Genomic DNA, 19,187 nt, shown 5'->3' on the forward strand with positions numbered 1-19,187 from the left:
ACTTGAAAGATTTTGACAAAGTAATAGAAGATCCTTCCAGTCCACAGTGTAAGATAGCACGCCTAGAAGACCAATAATTATCAGAAAATTCGTTTTGTATAAAATAAACATAAAATTATATTATGAAGTTCATTTTTATTAATGCCATATAAAAAACGATCGGTTAAATAATTTTACAGCATTCAAATGAGAATACTTATATTTATAGCGTTCAAAGATACGTTTCGGAATCTACAATACGTAGTTTTATTTTGGTCTAAATAAATTAATGGCTAAAAGATAAAAAATTACTATTTATAACTTCGTAGCAAATGCCAGTCAAATCTTAGGAAGTATTGCTCTCAATTACTTTTTTAACTGACAGTTCAAATTTAATTTTTGCCGGTATAACTCTCAATATTAAATGAAACTTAACTAATTCCGAATAAATGATTTTTGTCTCTCACATACGCATAAAATTGTGGTTCTAAAAAGAACCGTTTTTTATATTTGTAAGATGAAGTAGTGGGATTACTTAGAACTTGTATATTTAGTAACAGCTTTGGTACCTTCACTGACGGCGTGTTTAGCTAACTCTCCAGGAAGTAATAGACGTACGGCGGTTTGAATTTCTCTGCTTGTAATTGTTGACCGTTTATTGTAATGAGCTAAACGAGAAGCTTCAGCAGCGATTCTTTCAAAAATATCATTTACAAAACTGTTCATGATACTCATAGCCTTACTGGAAATACCAGTATCAGGATGCACTTGTTTCAATACTTTATAGATGTAAATGGCATAACTTTCCTTCCTCTTACGCTTCTTTTTCTTATCGGTCTTGGAAATATTCTTCTGAGCTTTTCCTGCTTTTTTAGCAGCTTTACCACTAGTCTTAGGAGGCATTTCGAACACAGAAATTGACGTTTACTCTTTGAAAGTCGAACGAAAACTAGTCGGAGCTAAATTTTGAATTTGCCTTTTATCATCAAATGAGTAATCGGCGTAAGACCCTCCCACCAGCGCTTGCGCGCGTCCTAATCTTTTTGAAAATCTGATTGGTCCGAGAAATAATATAAAAGTGGCCATTTTAACTTTGAGGGGATCAGTCTTCATTTGATATCCAAGGTATATTAACGCAAGTAGAAATCTAAAAGATGTCTGGACGTGGTAAAGGAGGCAAAGTTAAGGGAAAAGCAAAGTCCCGATCAAATCGTGCTGGTTTACAGTTTCCGGTAGGTCGTATTCATCGTCTATTGAGGAAAGGCAATTATGCCGAAAGAGTTGGTGCCGGAGCTCCTGTATACTTGGCAGCTGTTATGGAATATCTAGCTGCTGAAGTTTTGGAATTGGCAGGAAACGCAGCGAGAGATAACAAGAAGACCCGTATAATTCCTAGACATTTACAGTTAGCTATAAGAAATGACGAGGAATTAAACAAATTGCTTTCAGGAGTTACCATCGCCCAAGGTGGAGTATTGCCCAATATACAAGCAGTATTACTACCCAAGAAGACCGAAAAGAAAGCTTAAGATCTGTACTATTTTCCCTTTTTTATACAACCCGGCCCTTTTCAGGGCCACATAATATTTCACGTGTGAGTTATATTAATTCTGCTTGTTAGTTGATTTCAAAATACTTTTTGTAGATTATACACAACTTTAATAATAAAGTGGCCAATTACTAAATTTTGAGTTTTAGTCATAAAACGCCCGAACATAGTCCCCTTTACGCCCTTTATATCCGCCCGTTGGCTCATAGTGCTATATTTCTACTTGTGTCGGGCCTAAACAGCCACAAAGCCGTAAATATCGAAACGAATGTTGTCACTTTATTTATTAAAGGTACGAATACATTTACTTCACACATATTACTGAATTTTAAATGTAACAAAAACACGCACGGACTTTTTGAAGTAGTTGCATGTGTTCTGATAAATTTCAGTCACTTTAGTCTACCATTCAATCAACTTTCGTGGAATATTTCATGTAGCTACAAAACAAAAATTAAAAAATTGGTTATATCTAGGCCATAGGCATGATATGTATAGCGAATTTATTCATCTATTCGGCGTGAAAAATATATTTAGGAATAATACACAGCAAATAAAAATAAGACAGTTACTGATAAGTTTCCCTGAAAAATTGTTTTAGTATGAATTCTATACATAAGCAATTAATTGTGGCTCTGAAAAGAACCGTTTGTTTAAATAAGTTGATGGTGTTATTATAAATTAACCACCAAAACCGTACAAAGTACGACCTTGGCGTTTAAGTGCATACACAACATCCATAGCAGTTACTGTTTTCCTCTTGGCGTGTTCAGTATAGGTAACAGCATCTCTAATAACGTTTTCCAAAAATACTTTCAATACACCTCTCGTTTCCTCATAGATTAAGCCAGAAATACGTTTTACTCCTCCTCGACGAGCCAATCTTCTGATAGCAGGCTTGGTAATACCTTGGATGTTATCACGCAAAACTTTACGATGACGTTTAGCGCCACCTTTTCCCAAACCTTTACCACCTTTTCCACGTCCAGTCATTTTTACGGTAAAATAAGTGTCGACGTACTTGTGTTACTGAAGTCGTTTCACGACGGACGATGGTTTTATCGTGTTTTCAATCGTTGACACGACACGCCTCCAAATCGAAAACCGACCAATGGTATTAAAGAGATTACAATGCAAAATTATTTAGTCGACCAATAAAAATTAAGATTGCCCCTCTCTTGAGCCCGCAGGTATAAAATTGTATAAAAGGCGAAAATGGAATTTATTTGTAAGCTCAGTATACGCGAGAAATAATGGCACGTACAAAGCAAACAGCCCGAAAATCCACTGGTGGTAAAGCACCACGTAAACAGTTAGCAACCAAAGCTGCTCGTAAGAGTGCACCTGCCACTGGAGGAGTTAAAAAACCTCATCGTTACAGGCCAGGTACCGTAGCTCTTCGTGAAATTAGACGTTACCAGAAAAGTACTGAATTACTTATCAGAAAACTACCTTTCCAACGCCTTGTTCGTGAAATCGCACAAGATTTTAAAACCGATTTACGTTTTCAGAGTTCGGCAGTTATGGCTTTACAGGAAGCTAGTGAAGCATATTTGGTAGGTTTGTTTGAAGATACTAATTTATGCGCTATTCACGCCAAGAGAGTCACTATTATGCCCAAGGACATTCAGCTAGCCAGGAGAATCAGGGGTGAAAGGGCATAAACAAATTTAGAAGACATATTACAAAACGGTTCTTTTCAGAACCACAAATATCTGCTTGTGTAAGGTTATTTCTTTTAAGAGTACTTTTATTCATCTCCCCTTACCATAGTTAATGTTATAGGTTTTTTTCTGATATATTTATAATGAGGTTGTTTATTACGGATAACCTTATAATAAATATGTGGACAAATATAAGTATTAGATACGTTTTTAATATTATATACAATTAGGCGTTACTTTTTTGAGTTAAAAAGCTTGTTTGACTAAAGAAACTTTACAAATGGAAAAATATAAAATAGCGTAAGGAAAATTTCTGTTTATATTAATGAAAATTAGCTTCAACATAAATCGTCAAAAAGCTTATTTAATTGCGAAAGAATAATGGAAAGTATTAAAAATGAGTAAATAAAGGAGAATATTAAATACGATTCTAAAAGTAATTAAAATTAATTAACTTATATTTTTTAGTAAAATTGCTCTTAATCATAGATATGAAATTTCTTACATAAGTAGATATAAATTGTGGCCCTGAAAAGGGCCATTTGTTTTTAATAATTCGAAGATATTAATTAGTCCAATTACTTCTTCTTCTTAGGAGCAGCAGCTTTTCTAGCTTTTGGTGAACTTGCAGCAGCCTTGGCGGTCTTTGGCTTAGGTGCCTTTGGTTTTTTCGTAGGACTGCCTTTACTTGATTTCTTCGCTTTTGTTGGTGTTTTTACTTTGGCCTCTGCAGAAGTCGGAACTGCGGATGAAGATGACGCAGTTTTAGGTGCTGACTTCTTTTCAACTTTCTTCGCCTTTGCCGGCTTTTTCTCTGTCTTTGATGCGGCTTTTTTAGCCTTTGTCACTTTCTTTACAGATTTTGCCTTTTCGCCTGCAGCAGAACGTTTGGCAGCGGCGGCAGTTTTTTTCGGTTTAGTTGTTCCTCCAGCTTTCTTTTTTTCTGCGGAACTAGGCTTTGCAGATCCAGAAGACGACGATGAGGTAGACGCTAACTTGAAAGATCCTGATGCGCCTTTTCCTTTTGTTTGCACCAATGATCCAGTAGCAACTGCAGCTTTTAAATATTTTTTGATGAACGGTGCAACTTTTTCAGCATCTACTTTGTAATTTGCAGCAATATACTTCTTGATAGCTTGAAGAGAAGAACCACCTCTTTCCTTGAGCCCTTTGATAGCATTGTTCACCATTTCAGACGTTGGAGGATGAGAAGGTTTTGCCCGTGGATTTTTTGCCTTCTTTTCCTTTTTGGATGGCGAAGATGTTTGTGGCGTTCCAGATGCCGACGTAGCCGAAGCGGCTGATGATTGGTTTTCTGTATCTGCCATTTCGTTGTAGATATAAACAATCTTAAGTTAATATGCGGTATGTAACGATTCACTGACTGAAGAGCGAAAACTAAACGCTTACAAAATTTTCGAAGGTTTTTAACGAATGTCGGCCGGACGGTAAACATAAGTAGAAAATCGAGAAAGTCAAATATTCCAGATGTGTGTGTGTTTCAACTTCATTTTTACGGTATTTTTTTATTTTTAAAACGAGATATAAATAAGAAAGGGTAAAAAATCTTTAAAACGTTCTTTAAATAATATAAAAAATTGGAAAAGAATACAAAAACTGGTTACCCAAGCTTGTTAGGAAGGCTCAAAAAACTAGGTACGTTCTTTCTGACCAGTTGTTGGCCTTTTACCTTTCAATATTTGAACAATATATAAGGAAAATCTACCATATAGACTATTTTTACAAATTTTCAACTATCTGCTTTTGCAATCACCGTACAAGACATTGCAAACATCAACCGTATCAGAGTAAAATACGTATCTAACTATGCATGTCTACCCTCGTTGCTGATAATCGACAGTCATGATGTTTCATATGTTAAGGATAGTTCCAAATTTGTAGTGTTTAAATTAAATTTAATAATGGGTACAAAATAAAAAAAAATATCCTGTATCATCATGCAATATCAAACACTATTGTTTATCTTATACAGTACTTTATTTGGCTAAGAGTTCACTACACTTACATTAGGTTAAAATAACAAAGAATAAGCATTCACAATAATACAATAAGTTTAACAAATTATGTTTAATGAACTATAAGTTTAATTAAACTTCCATATTTAATCCTACTTTTAATGGGATAATTCACTTGTCTTTTACTTTTCATAATTAAATCTATTCAGTCCCAAATTTGAAATTTCTACTACGTCCATCACATTTAATGCAGTTTATATTTGAATTATTGTTGTTTTTCAATTAATATTACTTCGATAAAACACATATTTGTTTTTCAAATAGACCCCTCCCATCTTGAACGTTTTTACACTAATATAGCAAAACAACAAAGTCATTGTGAGTGTCAATTCTCATCCTTCTAAAACGAAAATCGAAATATAGGTATAGTAGATATTTTGTGAAACGCAAAAACGTAGAAAACATACGAAACTATATTGTAAATTTTTAAATGGTCACATATATTTTAATTAAAAAATCCTCGTATTAAGCAATAAGTACTGTTAAAAGTGAAGGAGCCGTTTGTTGTAGTTACAAGGTGAAGTATTAAAATTACTTAGAACTTCGGTACCTTCATTGTTGGCGTATATAGCTAATTCTCCCGGAAGTAATAAACATACGATCGTTTCAAATATATCGAAGGCAGATTAATTTACAAACAGATTAAATTCACTATTCCGAAAACCTTGAGTTTACAAGAAACTTCTGTCTTCCAGCCTGGAGATAAATTGATTGAAAAAGATTGTAAATTATTTTTGATTTAGTCAGTCAAAATTTAGGCGGAGGCGTAAAAAACCATTGGCTTAACAAAAAAGTTCAGTGTTCCAGCCTGGATATAAAGCAGGTCATGAAGTTGGAAATTATTTTTTGGTTGTGAGTCAGACTCTAAATTTTGGCGAAGGTGCGTCCCGAATTTTTAAATTTCCATTTAAAACCTATTGTAGAACCAACAGAATTTTAACCCGGTTTAATTTTTTACTTGGTAATACAAATCGACCTGATTCAGTCAATCGAGTGACCAGCTTGCATTTATATATTTGTTAAAAAATAATTTGAAGTCGATTAGCTTCTTTAGTTGTTAGATTATTTGAACGTTTCTCACATAATCATAAAATTGTGGCTCTGAAAAGAACCGTTTGTTATATTTATAAAAGGAAATATTATAATTACTTAGAACTTGTATATTTAGTAACAGCTTTGGTACCTTCACTAACGGCGTGTTTAGCTAATTCTCCTGGAAGTAATAAACGTACGGCGGTTTGAATTTCTCTGCTTGTAATTGTTGACCGTTTATTGTAATGAGCTAAACGGGAAGCTTCAGCAGCAATTCTTTCAAAAATATCATTTACAAAACTGTTCATGATACTCATAGCCTTACTGGAAATACCAGTATCAGGATGCACTTGTTTCAATACTTTATAGATGTAAATGGCATAACTTTCCTTCCTCTTACGTTTCTTTTTCTTATCGGCCTTGGAAATGTTCTTCTGAGCTTTTCCTGCTTTTTTAGCAGCTTTACCACTAGTCTTAGGAGGCATTGCGAATAAATTGACGTTTACTCTTTGAAAGTCGGACGAAAACTAGCTTCCGCGACAAGACAGACAAGACAGGACCGTTTTAACCTTGTTTAGGCCTAAGCCTCTTCAAGGAATGGGAACTCCGTTTTTTTTTTTTTTTTTTGGAGTTGTGGGGGTGTGGTAAACGACAATCGCGTGAGAATTTGCTTGTGGAGTTGGAAGTGGTGGACTACTAAGAAGCAGGAGGGTAGCTGAAGGTGGCTAGGTGTGTGTGTGATCTCAGAAGATCCAGAAGCGCACAAGAGGAAATGGGTGCTGCCAAGCATGCCAGTTTAGGTACTTCGGTGTTACCAGCCAAGTTTATGGGAACGGCTCTTTATCAGCGTTTGTGGCGCGCAGTCTTTACCTGCGATATTGTATGGGGAATGATTCTAAAATTTCAAAATACTCATCAGGAAGTTCGTGTCCAGTGTTGTGGAGAAGTTTAGCTGGAGGAAATGGAACTTTCTTTAAGGGAAGCCTGGTGAGTATTTGCCCTCTATGGTTGCAAGGTGTCTTTAATGTTTGTTTTGCTCTGTTGTTCGAGCCAGCTATGGTTCTTAGGACATACTTCCTGCTGAGGGTTAGGATTCTGTCCTTTATCGGTGTTATGTTGGATAGTACATAAATGTGGGCTGATGGATACGACCAATCCGTCCTCATGCAGTATCGCAAGATACGACGTTCGGTGGCCGTGATGGCGGTGAGTTGACGTGCATTCAGGGTGGTGTAGATGCAGGCCTTGTATTCGACTATCGGCCTGACAAAGGTCTTGTATGTGTGCAACAAAGTTTTGGAAGATGTCCCGCCCAGTTTGCCGGCTAGCACTTTCAGGAGGTTAAACCTCTGCCTCATCCTATCTAGGGTTTCTTGGATGTCGGTCTTCCAATTGAGAGTTCTCGTAAAACGAACTCCCAAGTAGAGAACCGAGGTCCTGAAGATGAGGTCTTCTCCTAAAAGCGTTATCCGGCCACGGACGTCTTGACAGTAAGGAGATTTAAATAAAATTGTTTGGGTTTTGGTGGGATTTATGGTTACCCTCCATTTGTTGCACCATTTCATGACTCTGTCCAGGTAATGCTGAGACCGTTCGAATACAGACCGCTGTAAACCCTCCCTGTGCAGCCCAGAGGTGAGGATGGCCGTATCATCAGCGAACAGGAGAAGAGACTCTGAGCCTTGCTGTGGTCGGGGGATGTCACTATTGTATACTGTGTATAAAATTGGTGCAAGTATTGAGCCCTGGGGCACTCCAGCTTGTGGAGTGAATGGAGTAGATAAATGATCAGCGATTTTGATCCTGATAGTCCGATGAGAGAGATAGGAATTTATTAGTTTAACGAAAGGAGTAGGCAGTCCAGCAAGGTGGAGCTTTTCAATCAGGCCTGTGTGCCAGACCTGGTCGAATGCCTTCTGGACGTCTAGGAATATGCCTATGACGTGTTTCCTTTCGTTAATTGATTGTGAAATGAAGGTTGTTGCTTCTACCAATGCATTTTGAGTGGAGTGTCCAGCCCTGAATCCGAATTGGTAATCTGGAATTAGGAGGTGAGCGTCTAGGAATTCTACGAGTCTCTCCTTAAGGATCCTCTCGTAGACTTTACCTAGGGTGCTCAAGAGAGAAATGGGTCTGTATGATTCAGGGTTGGTGAGGGTTTTCCCTTTTTTTGGGATCATGACTGTACTGGCTACCTTCCAAGGAATAGGGAAGTAGCACAGTGCTAGAGATGCATTGATGATATTTGTAAGCAACGGGATTATATTCTGTGGAAGATTTTTGAGGCATCTTCTGTGGATGCCATCTGGGCCAGGAGATGTGTTTTTACCAATGTTACACATCTGCCTGACGGTGTCCTCAGTCACAGGGGCCATCATCGGGTGAGGATGCGGTCCGTCATGTGCCTGAGGGTAGTAGAATATATCTTCCACTCTCCTTTCAGCTTCTCGTTTGGATCTTTCGCTGAAATTAGGGTTATTTGGGGAGACGAGGGTGGCCTGTAAGGTGTCTTTGAAAGCTTCGGCCTTGTCTTGTGGATTGTTGAGAATGACGTTATTAACAATGAGATGTGATCGTGGCTGACTTTTTTGCTTGGTTAGGACTTTGAGCTTATTCCAGAATGCAGCACCATCTCGGTAGTCAAGGTCAGAGGTGACACGCATCCACTGTTGTTGTTTCAGCCTGTTCACCTCCAATCTTATAACCGCCGAGAGTCTGTTGTACTCTGTTTTGATAAGTGGATCTCGGAATCTTTTATACTCTCTGAGCATTTTACGTTTAGATTTGATTTTCGCGATGATGTGCGGTGGAAGAGTTGGAGTATATGGATTATATCTGGTTTTTGGAATAGCCAGGGCTGAGGCTTCTCGTAGAAGATCCTCAACTTTGGAAATCCCTGTGTCAACTAAATTGTGCGTTGACATATTGCCTAACTCTGGGAGGTTATGGTTGATATGTTGTTGAAATAGTTCCCAATTTGCTTTACGATAATTTATCCTATAGATTGCAGGTCTTGTTTGGGGGAGAAAATTGAAGTCGGTTTTGACTAGAAGAGGAAGATGATCAGACGTTATTGAATCACCTATGAAACATTCGTCATCGATCCTATCAAGCAGGCTATCCGTGCATAAGATATGATCGACGATGGACATTCCGTTGTGATTGAAAAACGTTGCATCATTGTTGGTGATTCTAGAAATGGGCAGCTCTAGAAGAAGGTCTGAGAGCTGTCTGCCTGGGATATTTGTGTGAATATCACCAAATTGAGTATGCCTGCTGTTTAGATCGCCCATTAATACCGCCTTATCGAGTGTGGAAAAATACTCGACAAGAGGTAGGGAGAGGGGTATATTTGGATGTTTGTAGTAGGATATTATCGTAATTTTGATGTTATTTGATAGGTGAAGGTCAACTGCCAGGTAATCGACGTCACGGAGCTGGTCTAGGATGTGAGGAGGAGGTGTATGTGGTGAGGAAGGAATGGTGTGGTGAATCAAAAGACCATTGCCATGACTGACCTGGCTTTTGTTCAGGTGGAATATGTTGTAACCTGTAAAATTAGGTGGTGCCTTAAGGCGGGTGTCGATGAGGGAAAGGACTTGAATCTGATGGGTAAAAAGGAAGTGTTTGAGGATTGCTCTTTTGCGACCGACTCCCGCGCAGTTGACTGTACCTATTACACAGTTGAATGTGACGGCTTACTGGAGGGGGACGAAGGTCATTTCGACCTTGTTGTTCCTTGCGGTGGGCACTATGGAGTGCCCGAACATCTTGCTTGACAGGTCAGAAGAGTATTTGGCGATGGTCTCTCTCCTGTCTGGCAATATGTTCATTAGCAGCGTGGTTGTGAATTGTATCCACAACCTGACGTCTGCTGTAAGGGACGCAGGAGGAATCCTACGCTCAGCTGTCAGAGGTTTGGCCTCTTGGTGCGAGGAAGGTGTCTCCTGCCTTTTGGGGCATCTTGGCGACCAAGCTGCATGTGTGCCCTTGCAATTTGGGCATTTTGGATTCTTAATCTGTGGGCAGTCGGAGCTTTTGTGCTCGCCGCTGCCGCAGTTGGGACAAGTCGCTTGCCTTTTCTGGCATTCTGATATTTCGTGGCCACTCTGACAGCATCTGCTGCAGTATTTGGAGGCCGGGCGGATGATGTTTGGATTGTGAGGAGCTTCACAGGGCCTGATCAACCCATCAATGCAGATGCCGTTGATCAAGGCATCTGTGTAGTATTCCTCAGAGTCGAGGAATAAGCGGACTAGCCTTGTAGGTTTGTTAAACCTTTTGGAGACGATTCTGTGTAAAGATTTGAAGGGATATTCCATTTCGTTAAGGCTTAATGCTAGATCCTCGATTGAAATAGTCGGGTCGACATCAGTGACGACAAGATGAAAAGGTGACTGCTTGTCTATTTGTGGCTTGTTGGAACGTTGGCGTGAGTTTTTAGGCTCAATTGTGGTAGTGGGATCTCCAGTTCGGTTTTGCAAGACCTTGGACATATCTCGGATGTTCAACGTCTTAGACGTCTCGAGATATGCCAAGTGGTCTTTAGGTACGAACTTCAAGTTGATCATGATACCTTTGAAGAGCTCTTGGGTATTGACCAACTGGAAGATCTTTCTTTGTGTGTCATATGTTTGTGGAATATTTAGTATTTTATAGGTGAAGCGTTGTGGCTGCTTCGCCTGTTCTTCCGAACTGGAGGATTTGGTGGCTTTGGCTGGGGCAGTTGGTGCCTCAGCGGTTTTAGGAGGTTGCTTGGTGCGTGAGGTCGAAGGGACCTCGATGGTGGCGGCGACTGTGGCCCTTTTAGCTGGGGCGGCGGCGGCTGGAGTGGCTTTTTGGGCTGATGGTTTGGTGGCGGAGGTTTTTGTAGTCTGAGAGACTACATTTGTGGTTGAAGTTTCGGAGGTTGCCTTAGAAATTTTGGTTCTCCTGATCCTCTTCGACCTGGAGCGGGTCCTAGGTCTAGGAGTGGGAGGAGTGGCTGGTGCTTCAGGGTCGGAGGTTTCCTCAACGATAGTAGGCAGAGGATAAGGATCCTCGCAACTACCATCGGAGTCCTCGTCGTCCGTGGTGGTGATGGTGGCATTAGTGTTTAAGGTTGGTTTAAGTTTATTCAGATCGCTAAAAATTCTGGAGGAGTAGTCAGGATACCTTGTGTAGGCCTCCTGGATGATGTCATATAGCCTGGTGAGAAAATCTTCAGGCGAATCGGTGAATATTGAGGGGGAGGGGGAGTCCAAAGTTGGCATGCTTGGCATCTTGGAGGGGGGTGGCATCTCTGAGGTGATGGTGTCTCCACCTCAGGTGCCTAATAGCTCCGTGGGCCAGGCCCGTTTGTGGGAAAGAATTTGTGAAAGAACGGATTTTTTGTCCGCGATTCCTATTAGTCAACGGCGGACTCACCGTCGACAACAAGAGAACCTTGTTGGAGTAAGTATGTCCTGCTCCTCGTAGGAATCGCTGCAGTGCTCGTCAGGCACTTATCGAACCTTTCGCGAGCTAACTAGGAGCGCCTTCGAGGGACGTCCAGATAAGCGGTATCACCGCTTTAAAAGGACCACTACCCACGAAGACGCACCGTGACGTGTTCCCGTAAACGTACCTTTTATTCGAACTCTCCTTGTGTGGTTGTCGATTTTCTGGTTTGGAATTGCTCTTTTTACCCTCTATTGGTTGGTTTGAATTTTTCTTTATCCCTATATATTATGCTAGGAATATCGGTTTTTCCGCTCACATTCGCCGTATGCGAACTGGTATGTTGCCAGTGACCTGTTCGCTGCGAGTGTCTCGAGTGGAATGTGAGCTTCCGCGACTTTCAGTTTTTTTTTATAATAAAATGAGTAATACGGCGTAAGCCCCTCCCACCAGCTCTTGCCTGCGTACCGATAGGTCTGAAAACCTGATTGGTCTGAGAAATAATATAAAAATCGCCAATTTAACTTTATAGGGGATCAGTCTTTACTTGATATCCAAGGTAAATTAACGCAAGTAGAAATCTAAAAGATGTCTGGACGTGGTAAAGGAGGCAAAGTTAAGGGAAAAGCAAAGTCCCGATCAAATCGTGCTGGTTTACAGTTTCCGGTAGGTCGTATTCATCGTCTATTGAGGAAAGGTAATTATGCCGAAAGAGTTGGTGCCGGAGCTCCTGTATACTTGGCAGCTGTTATGGAATATCTAGCTGCTGAAGTTTTGGAATTGGCAGGAAACGCAGCGAGAGATAACAAGAAGACCCGTATAATTCCAAGACATTTACAGTTAGCTATAAGAAATGACGAGGAATTAAACAAATTGCTTTCAGGAGTTACCATTGCCCAAGGTGGAGTTTTGCCTAATATACAAGCAGTACTGTTACCTAAGAAGACAGAAAAGAAAGCCTAAGAGCTGTACTATTTTCCCTTTTTATACAACCCGGCCCTTTTCAGGGCCACACAATATTTCACGTGTGAGTTTAAAGTATTCTATTCGGTATCGTTGTTTTTAGAAGTAGATTATATACGTTTGCTGAATTATAATACGCGTTAAATGTAACGAGCAATAGGCAAACGTATGTACATATATTTCATAAGTATCAAAATATTTCTGTTAGTTTTTGAAATAATATAATGGGATAACTCATGCATATTTGAACTACTTTCAATTCATCATTAAAATATCGTTAAGTATAGAACGAGCTTTCATGAAAACTTTTCGTATAAGACGGTATGTATAGCTAGAAGGGACACATTGGTTTTTTCAATCGATGGGAAGTATATTTAAGGATACTATGCGGGAGACATTACCAAGTTTTCTTGGGATTTTATTGTAAAGATTGTCAGTATCGTGAAACGTACGTGCATGATTTTCTATGCATTAAAATTGTTTTAAGAATGATAGTAAATAATGAAATTCTATACATTTGCAATAAATTGTGGTTCTGAAAAGAACCGTTGTTTTAAGAATCATATTCATAGCAATTAACCACCAAAACCATATAACGTACGACCTTGCCGTTTAAGTGCATATACAACATCCATAGCAGTTACTGTTTTCCTTTTGGCGTGCTCAGTATAGGTAACTGCATCTCTAATGACGTTCTCCAAAAATACTTTCAATACACCTCTCGTTTCCTCATAGATTAAACCAGAAATACGTTTTACTCCTCCGCGACGAGCTAGTCTTCTGATAGCAGGCTTGGTAATACCTTGGATGTTATCACGTAATACTTTACGATGACGTTTAGCGCCACCTTTTCCCAAACCTTTACCACCTTTTCCACGTCCAGTCATTTTTAGGGTAAAATTAGTTTCGACTTTCTGGAAAAAACAACTGCCTATGCCTAAGGCTTTATACCCGCAATTTCAGTCATTGACATGCCTCCAAATTGAAAACCGACCAATGGTATTAAAAAGATTACAATTAAAAATTATTTAGTGGACCAATAAAAATTAAGATTGCCCCTCCCTTATCGCCACATATGTCCTATGTATATAAGCTGGTAGGTAGCACGAAAAACTCGGTATACGCACGCGAGAAATAATGGCACGTACAAAGCAAACAGCCCGAAAATCTACTGGTGGTAAAGCGCCACGTAAACAGTTAGCAACCAAAGCTGCTCGTAAGAGTGCACCTGCCACTGGAGGAGTTAAAAAACCTCATCGTTACAGGCCAGGTACCGTAGCTCTTCGTGAAATTAGACGTTACCAGAAAAGTACTGAATTACTTATCAGAAAACTACCTTTCCAACGCCTTGTTCGTGAAATCGCACAAGATTTTAAAACCGATTTACGTTTTCAGAGTTCGGCAGTTATGGCTTTACAGGAAGCGAGTGAAGCATATTTGGTAGGTTTGTTTGAAGATACCAATTTATGCGCTATTCACGCCAAGAGAGTCACTATTATGCCAAAGGACATTCAGCTAGCCAGGAGAATCAGGGGCGAAAGGGCGTAAACAAATAAAATATATTATAAAACGGTTCTTTTCAGAACCACAAATATCTGAGTGTGTAAGATTATTTCTTCTAAAGCACTCTTATTCACTTCCGTTACTCACTTTTCAAAGAATTTATATATGATTTATTTTGTTATATTTTCGGTAAAATTGAGTCTTGATCGGAGATATGAACTTTCTTACATAAATAGATATAATTTGTGTGTGGCACTGAAAAGGTCATTTAATTTTAAAAATTCGAATATATTAGTCCAATTACTCCTTTAATATTTAGGATATCTTTTTCACATTTAGAATACTTAATTATATATTTAATGTTCCAAGTTGATATGATGAGAAGAACTCATAAGTTTAATTTCACGTAGGAGAGGTAGGTAAAGAAGATTTAAAAAGCATAACTGTCCTTAATCGTTTGTATAATTTGCTCACCTAATTCATTTTGATATCAATTTGTTTCATTTATAATCGGCAACGGCCATACCACACTGAATATACCGGTTCTCGTCCGATCACCGAAGTCAAGCAGTGTCGGGTGCGGTTAGTACTTGGATGGGTGACCGCTTGGGAACACCGCATGTTGTTGCCTTCCTTTTTTTCTTTTTTAATTTTTGATATTATTAATAATAAAAAATCCATTATACAAAAAGCGAACGCTTACACATTTTACTGAATTTATTGCACCATAACCGTGCGAATGGAAGTGCATAAAATGTTAGCGGTTTTCGAAATATTGAATTAAATCCGTTTTAAAAAGATCGGCCTATAGTTTTGCTTTCGTATGGCTCCAACCGTATTAAATTCAAATATCAAAGCATATTAAATTGTACTAGATTATATAAATATAAGCGCCATCTGTTCGTGTTTATTGTGAATTACTGTTGTAATACTTTCAGCCATACTTCACAGACTTTTGGATAGCTGGCACACTTTGGAACTCTCAATTTAAAATATAAATGGTATGTAATAATTACTAAATTTAATATTTTTAATACTATTAAGTATAATAAATATTAAATTTAATACCTTTTTAATACAATTAAATATAATAAAACACAATTATGTATATAGAAAATACAAACAAGTACAGTTAAACGATTGGTTTACAATAAGTAGTAAGCGTTTCATAGGTAATCGAAACAAAATGTAATCAGAGTACATATATGCGGGATATATGCCTCTAAAGCCCAACTCCTCCGGCAAACTATCGACAGTGTGTATACTGCTAGTCAAAAGCCGATCATTTAATGATAACTTGATGACCTGCTTTACTGTTCAGACTGGAACACTGAAAGTTTTTCTAAAGTGAAGTGATTTCAAAATATTGAATTGGATAAATTTAATCCTTGATGGCCTGCTTTACTCTTCGGGCTGGAATACTGAAATTTTTTGTAAAGTGAACGGATTTCAAAATATTAAATTTAATGAATTGAATCTCGCGAGTAATTATTAAAACTTAATATGATATTCGAAATATTGAATTAAATCCGTTTTAAAAAGATCGGCCTATAGTTTTGCTTTCGTATGGCTCCAACCGTATTAAATTCAAATATCAAAGCATATTAAATTGTACTAGATTATATAAATATAAGCGCCATCTGTTCGTGTTTATTGTGAATTACTGTTGCAATACTTTCAGCCATACTTCACAGAGTTTTGGATAGGTGGCACACTTTGGAACTCTCAATTTAAAATGTACGTAATAATTACTAAATTTCTTATTTTTAATACTATTAATTATAATAAATATTGAATTTAATACCTTTTTAATACAATTAAATATAATAAAACACAATTATGTACATAGAAAATACAAACAAGTACAATTAAATACAGTTAAACGATTGGTTTACAATAAGTAGTAAGCGTTTCATAGGTAATCGAAACAAAATGTAATCAGAGTACATATATGCGGGATATATGCCTCTAAAGCCCAACTCCTCCGGCAAACTATCGACAGTGTGTATACTGCTAGTCAAAAGCCGATCATTTAATGATAACTTGATGACCTGCTTTACTGTTCAGGCTGGAACACTGAAAGTTTTTCTAAAGTGAAGTGATTTCAAAATATTGAATTGGATAAATTTAATCGTTGATGGCCTGCTTTACTCTTCGGGCTGGAATACTGAAATTTTTTGTAAAGTGAACTGATTTCAAAATATTAAATTTAATGAATTGAATCTCGCGAGTAATTATTAAAACTTAATATGATATTCGAAATATTGAATTAAATCCGTTTTAAAAAGATCGGCCTATAGTTTTGCTTTCGTATGGCTCCAACCGTATTAAATTCAAATATCAAAGCATATTAAATTGTACTAGATTATATAAATATAAGCGCCATCTGTTCGTGTTTATTGTGAATTACTGTTGCAATACTTTCAGCCATACTTCACAGAGTTTTGGATAGGTGGCACACTTTGGAACTCTCAATTTAAAATGTACGTAATAATTACTAAATTTCTTATTTTTAATACTATTAATTATAATAAATATTGAATTTAATACCTTTTTAATACAATTAAATATAATAAAACACAATTATGTACATAGAAAATACAAACAAGTACAATTAAATACAGTTAAACGATTGGTTTACAATAAGTAGTAAGCGTTTCATACGTAATCGAAACAAAATGTAATCAGAGTACATATATGCGGGATATATGCCTCTAAAGCCCAACTCCTCCGGCAAACTATCGACAGTGTGTATACTGCTAGTCAAAAGCCGATCATTTAATGATAACTTGATGACCTGCTTTACTGTTCAGGCTGGAACACTGAAAGTTTTTCTAAAGTGAAGTGATTTCAAAATATTGAATTGGATAAATTTAATCGTTGATGGCCTGCTTTACTCTTCGGGCTGGAATACTGAAATTTTTTGTACAGTGAACTGATTTCAAAATATTAAATTTAATGAATTGAATCTCGCGAGTAATTATTAAAAATTAATATGAGGATGGTGTGTAGAATAGCCCGATTAATGATATTGATTTAATATCGACCAAGGTAAATGGCGGTAGCAGATGTTATTAACTTCTAATCGCGCCTGGGAAATGGCGCGATTAGATTATATTAACCTAATGTGAGGTTAGTGTGTGATCGATAGCCCGAGTAATGATATTGATTTAATATCGACGAAGGTAAATGGCGGTATTAGATTTTATTAACTTAATATCTGCCCTGGTATTAACCTAATATGAGAATGGCGTGTGGAATAGCAGCCCGATTAATGATATTGATTTAATTTTGACGAGGGCAAATGGCGGTAGTAGATGTTATTAATTTCATTTCTACCCTGGGAAATGGCGCGATTAGATTATATCAACCTAATATGAGGTTGGTGTGTGGAATGGCCCGAGTAATAATATTGATTTAATGTTGACGAGGGCAAATGGCGGTAGTAGATGTTATTAATTTTATTTCTACCCTGGGAAATGGCGCGATTAGATTATATCAACATAATATGAGATTGGTGTGTGGAATGGCCCGAGTAATAATACTGATTTAATTTTGACGAGGGCAAATGGCGGTAGTAGATGTTATTAATTTCATTTCTACCCTGGGAAATGGCGCGATTAGATTATATCAACCTAATATGAGGTTGGTGTGTGGAATGGCCCGAGTAATAATATTGATTTAATTTTGACGAGGGCAAATGGCGGTAGTAGATGTTATTAACTTCATTTCTACCCTGGGAAATGGCGCGATTAGATTATATCAACCTAATATGAGGTTGGTGTGTGGAATGGCCCGAGTAATAATATTGATTTAATTTTGACGAGGGCAAATGGCGGTAGTAGATGTTATTAACTTCATTTCTACCCTGGGAAATGGCGCGATTAGATGGGCGCCCCCGAAGAAAATGGCTGGAGTCGGCAAAAGAAGATCTGAAGTCGCTGCGGGTACAAGAGTGGAAAAACTTAGCACAAGATAGAAAGAAATGGAAGAAAACCGTTGAAGCCTTGGGCCTTTGAGCCTATATATATATATTGAATTTAATGAATACAATCCTTGATGACCTGCTTTACTGTTCATGCTGGAAAATGGAAATTTTTTGCAAAGTGAACGGATTTTTGCTGGGCATAGAATAAGATGGGTCAAAGTGGTCTCCAACGTCACTAGAAGACAGGACCTTTAGAAAAATACCTTCTAAAAGATCGGCTTTTGATATACTGAAGTTATTGCATAATTTGAGAAACGATGGTTTCAGGGGCTGGAATTTTTAAAGTGGGAAAAACTAAAAAAAAAATAAAATTCGATAACTTGGAAACCACTGGACTTAGGGGAAAAATTCTTTCACAGGTCGATGCAGGGCACAAAAATGTTTCAACTATTTCAAAACGATGGTTCTAGGGGTTGGGGTGTTAAAATGGCGAAGCAAAAACCAAAAAAAAAACGGATATCTCGGAAACTACTGGACTTAGGGGAAAAATTCTTTCACTGGTAGGTTAGGTTCGCAAGTAGGAGTTAGAAAATGTAATTTTTTTTTTTTTTTCATCATCAGTGTGAGCCCTACCGCACTCACTAACACTTTTTTTTTGGTAAATCTGAAAAATTTTACCACGGTTGGATAGACACTAAAAAGACCTTTCAAATGATATACTGCAATATAACATAGCGTATCCGTACGATGTACAGTGCATAAAAGAAAAATAAAAAAATCCCTAATTTTAAAACCGATTGCTTTAAGAGAAATATGTTTAAGGGAAAAAAACTTTTACCACGGTTGAACAGGCAATTAAAAGACCTTTCCAATGATGTATTGCAATATACACATAGAGCTACATATACCGATACACAGTTCATCAAATGTGAGTAAATTATTGCATTTAAAAATCTGTAAATATATTGGCGTCAATTGATCAAACCGTCCTGTTTTGCCTATTTCGGATTCACCTCCTGCCAGTGCTCCTAGTGCTGAATTCCCATGCCCAGGGAATCCACCTCAGTCCTCCAGGGCCTCGCCTCGCTGGAGTATTTGCTACTACCACCAAGATC

At 37.8% G+C, this 19,187-nt stretch overlaps 9 protein-coding genes and 1 non-coding gene across 10 annotated transcripts; 5 read left to right on the top strand and 5 right to left on the bottom strand.

Annotated features, from left to right (window-relative positions):
- Positions 1 to 460: 460 nt before the first annotated feature.
- LOC140448181 (histone H2B) lies at positions 461 to 946 on the bottom strand. Its single transcript, XM_072541292.1, has one exon. The coding sequence runs from the start codon at positions 880 to 882 to the stop codon at positions 511 to 513; it is 372 nt and encodes a 123-aa protein (XP_072397393.1). The 5' UTR covers positions 883 to 946; the 3' UTR covers positions 461 to 510.
- Positions 947 to 1,067: 121 nt separating this feature from the next.
- On the top strand, positions 1,068 to 1,664 carry LOC140448178 (histone H2A). Its single transcript, XM_072541288.1, has one exon. It carries the CDS (start codon positions 1,134 to 1,136, stop codon positions 1,506 to 1,508), a length of 375 nt encoding a protein of 124 aa, XP_072397389.1. The 5' UTR covers positions 1,068 to 1,133; the 3' UTR covers positions 1,509 to 1,664.
- Positions 1,665 to 2,155: 491 nt separating this feature from the next.
- LOC140448182 (histone H4) lies at positions 2,156 to 2,574 on the bottom strand. The gene has a single exon (XM_072541293.1). The coding sequence runs from the start codon at positions 2,519 to 2,521 to the stop codon at positions 2,210 to 2,212; it is 312 nt and encodes a 103-aa protein (XP_072397394.1). The 5' UTR covers positions 2,522 to 2,574; the 3' UTR covers positions 2,156 to 2,209.
- Positions 2,575 to 2,606: 32 nt separating this feature from the next.
- LOC140448176 (histone H3) lies at positions 2,607 to 3,247 on the top strand. The gene has a single exon (XM_072541286.1). It carries the CDS (start codon positions 2,782 to 2,784, stop codon positions 3,190 to 3,192), a length of 411 nt encoding a protein of 136 aa, XP_072397387.1. The 5' UTR covers positions 2,607 to 2,781; the 3' UTR covers positions 3,193 to 3,247.
- Positions 3,248 to 3,632: 385 nt separating this feature from the next.
- LOC140448175 (uncharacterized) lies at positions 3,633 to 4,604 on the bottom strand. The gene has a single exon (XM_072541285.1). The coding sequence runs from the start codon at positions 4,518 to 4,520 to the stop codon at positions 3,771 to 3,773; it is 750 nt and encodes a 249-aa protein (XP_072397386.1). The 5' UTR covers positions 4,521 to 4,604; the 3' UTR covers positions 3,633 to 3,770.
- A 1,717-nt stretch (positions 4,605 to 6,321) lies between these two features.
- LOC140448180 (histone H2B-like) lies at positions 6,322 to 6,807 on the bottom strand. Its single transcript, XM_072541291.1, has one exon. The coding sequence runs from the start codon at positions 6,743 to 6,745 to the stop codon at positions 6,374 to 6,376; it is 372 nt and encodes a 123-aa protein (XP_072397392.1). The 5' UTR covers positions 6,746 to 6,807; the 3' UTR covers positions 6,322 to 6,373.
- A 5,398-nt stretch (positions 6,808 to 12,205) lies between these two features.
- On the top strand, positions 12,206 to 12,695 carry LOC140448179 (histone H2A). The gene has a single exon (XM_072541290.1). The coding sequence runs from the start codon at positions 12,267 to 12,269 to the stop codon at positions 12,639 to 12,641; it is 375 nt and encodes a 124-aa protein (XP_072397391.1). The 5' UTR covers positions 12,206 to 12,266; the 3' UTR covers positions 12,642 to 12,695.
- Positions 12,696 to 13,168: 473 nt separating this feature from the next.
- LOC140448183 (histone H4) lies at positions 13,169 to 13,573 on the bottom strand. The gene has a single exon (XM_072541294.1). The coding sequence runs from the start codon at positions 13,526 to 13,528 to the stop codon at positions 13,217 to 13,219; it is 312 nt and encodes a 103-aa protein (XP_072397395.1). The 5' UTR covers positions 13,529 to 13,573; the 3' UTR covers positions 13,169 to 13,216.
- A 43-nt stretch (positions 13,574 to 13,616) lies between these two features.
- On the top strand, positions 13,617 to 14,364 carry LOC140448177 (histone H3). Its single transcript, XM_072541287.1, has one exon. It carries the CDS (start codon positions 13,779 to 13,781, stop codon positions 14,187 to 14,189), a length of 411 nt encoding a protein of 136 aa, XP_072397388.1. The 5' UTR covers positions 13,617 to 13,778; the 3' UTR covers positions 14,190 to 14,364.
- Positions 14,365 to 14,656: 292 nt separating this feature from the next.
- LOC140449250 (5S ribosomal RNA) lies at positions 14,657 to 14,775 on the top strand. Its single transcript, XR_011951760.1, has one exon. It is a non-coding gene; the product is annotated as a 5S ribosomal RNA (ribosomal RNA).
- Positions 14,776 to 19,187: the final 4,412 nt, after the last annotated feature.

This window comes from Diabrotica undecimpunctata, chromosome 8 (genome assembly GCF_040954645.1).
Source record: "Diabrotica undecimpunctata isolate CICGRU chromosome 8, icDiaUnde3, whole genome shotgun sequence".
Taxonomy (NCBI): Eukaryota; Metazoa; Arthropoda; class Insecta; order Coleoptera; family Chrysomelidae; genus Diabrotica; species Diabrotica undecimpunctata.

Coding starts and splice junctions, on each gene's coding strand:
- LOC140448177 (XM_072541287.1), top strand. CDS start 13,779: ATGGCACGTACAAAGCAAACAGCCCGAAAATCTACTGGTGGTAAAGCG.
- LOC140448175 (XM_072541285.1), bottom strand. CDS start 4,520: ATGGCAGATACAGAAAACCAATCATCAGCCGCTTCGGCTACGTCGGCA.
- LOC140448176 (XM_072541286.1), top strand. CDS start 2,782: ATGGCACGTACAAAGCAAACAGCCCGAAAATCCACTGGTGGTAAAGCA.
- LOC140448178 (XM_072541288.1), top strand. CDS start 1,134: ATGTCTGGACGTGGTAAAGGAGGCAAAGTTAAGGGAAAAGCAAAGTCC.
- LOC140448179 (XM_072541290.1), top strand. CDS start 12,267: ATGTCTGGACGTGGTAAAGGAGGCAAAGTTAAGGGAAAAGCAAAGTCC.
- LOC140448182 (XM_072541293.1), bottom strand. CDS start 2,521: ATGACTGGACGTGGAAAAGGTGGTAAAGGTTTGGGAAAAGGTGGCGCT.
- LOC140448181 (XM_072541292.1), bottom strand. CDS start 882: ATGCCTCCTAAGACTAGTGGTAAAGCTGCTAAAAAAGCAGGAAAAGCT.
- LOC140448183 (XM_072541294.1), bottom strand. CDS start 13,528: ATGACTGGACGTGGAAAAGGTGGTAAAGGTTTGGGAAAAGGTGGCGCT.
- LOC140448180 (XM_072541291.1), bottom strand. CDS start 6,745: ATGCCTCCTAAGACTAGTGGTAAAGCTGCTAAAAAAGCAGGAAAAGCT.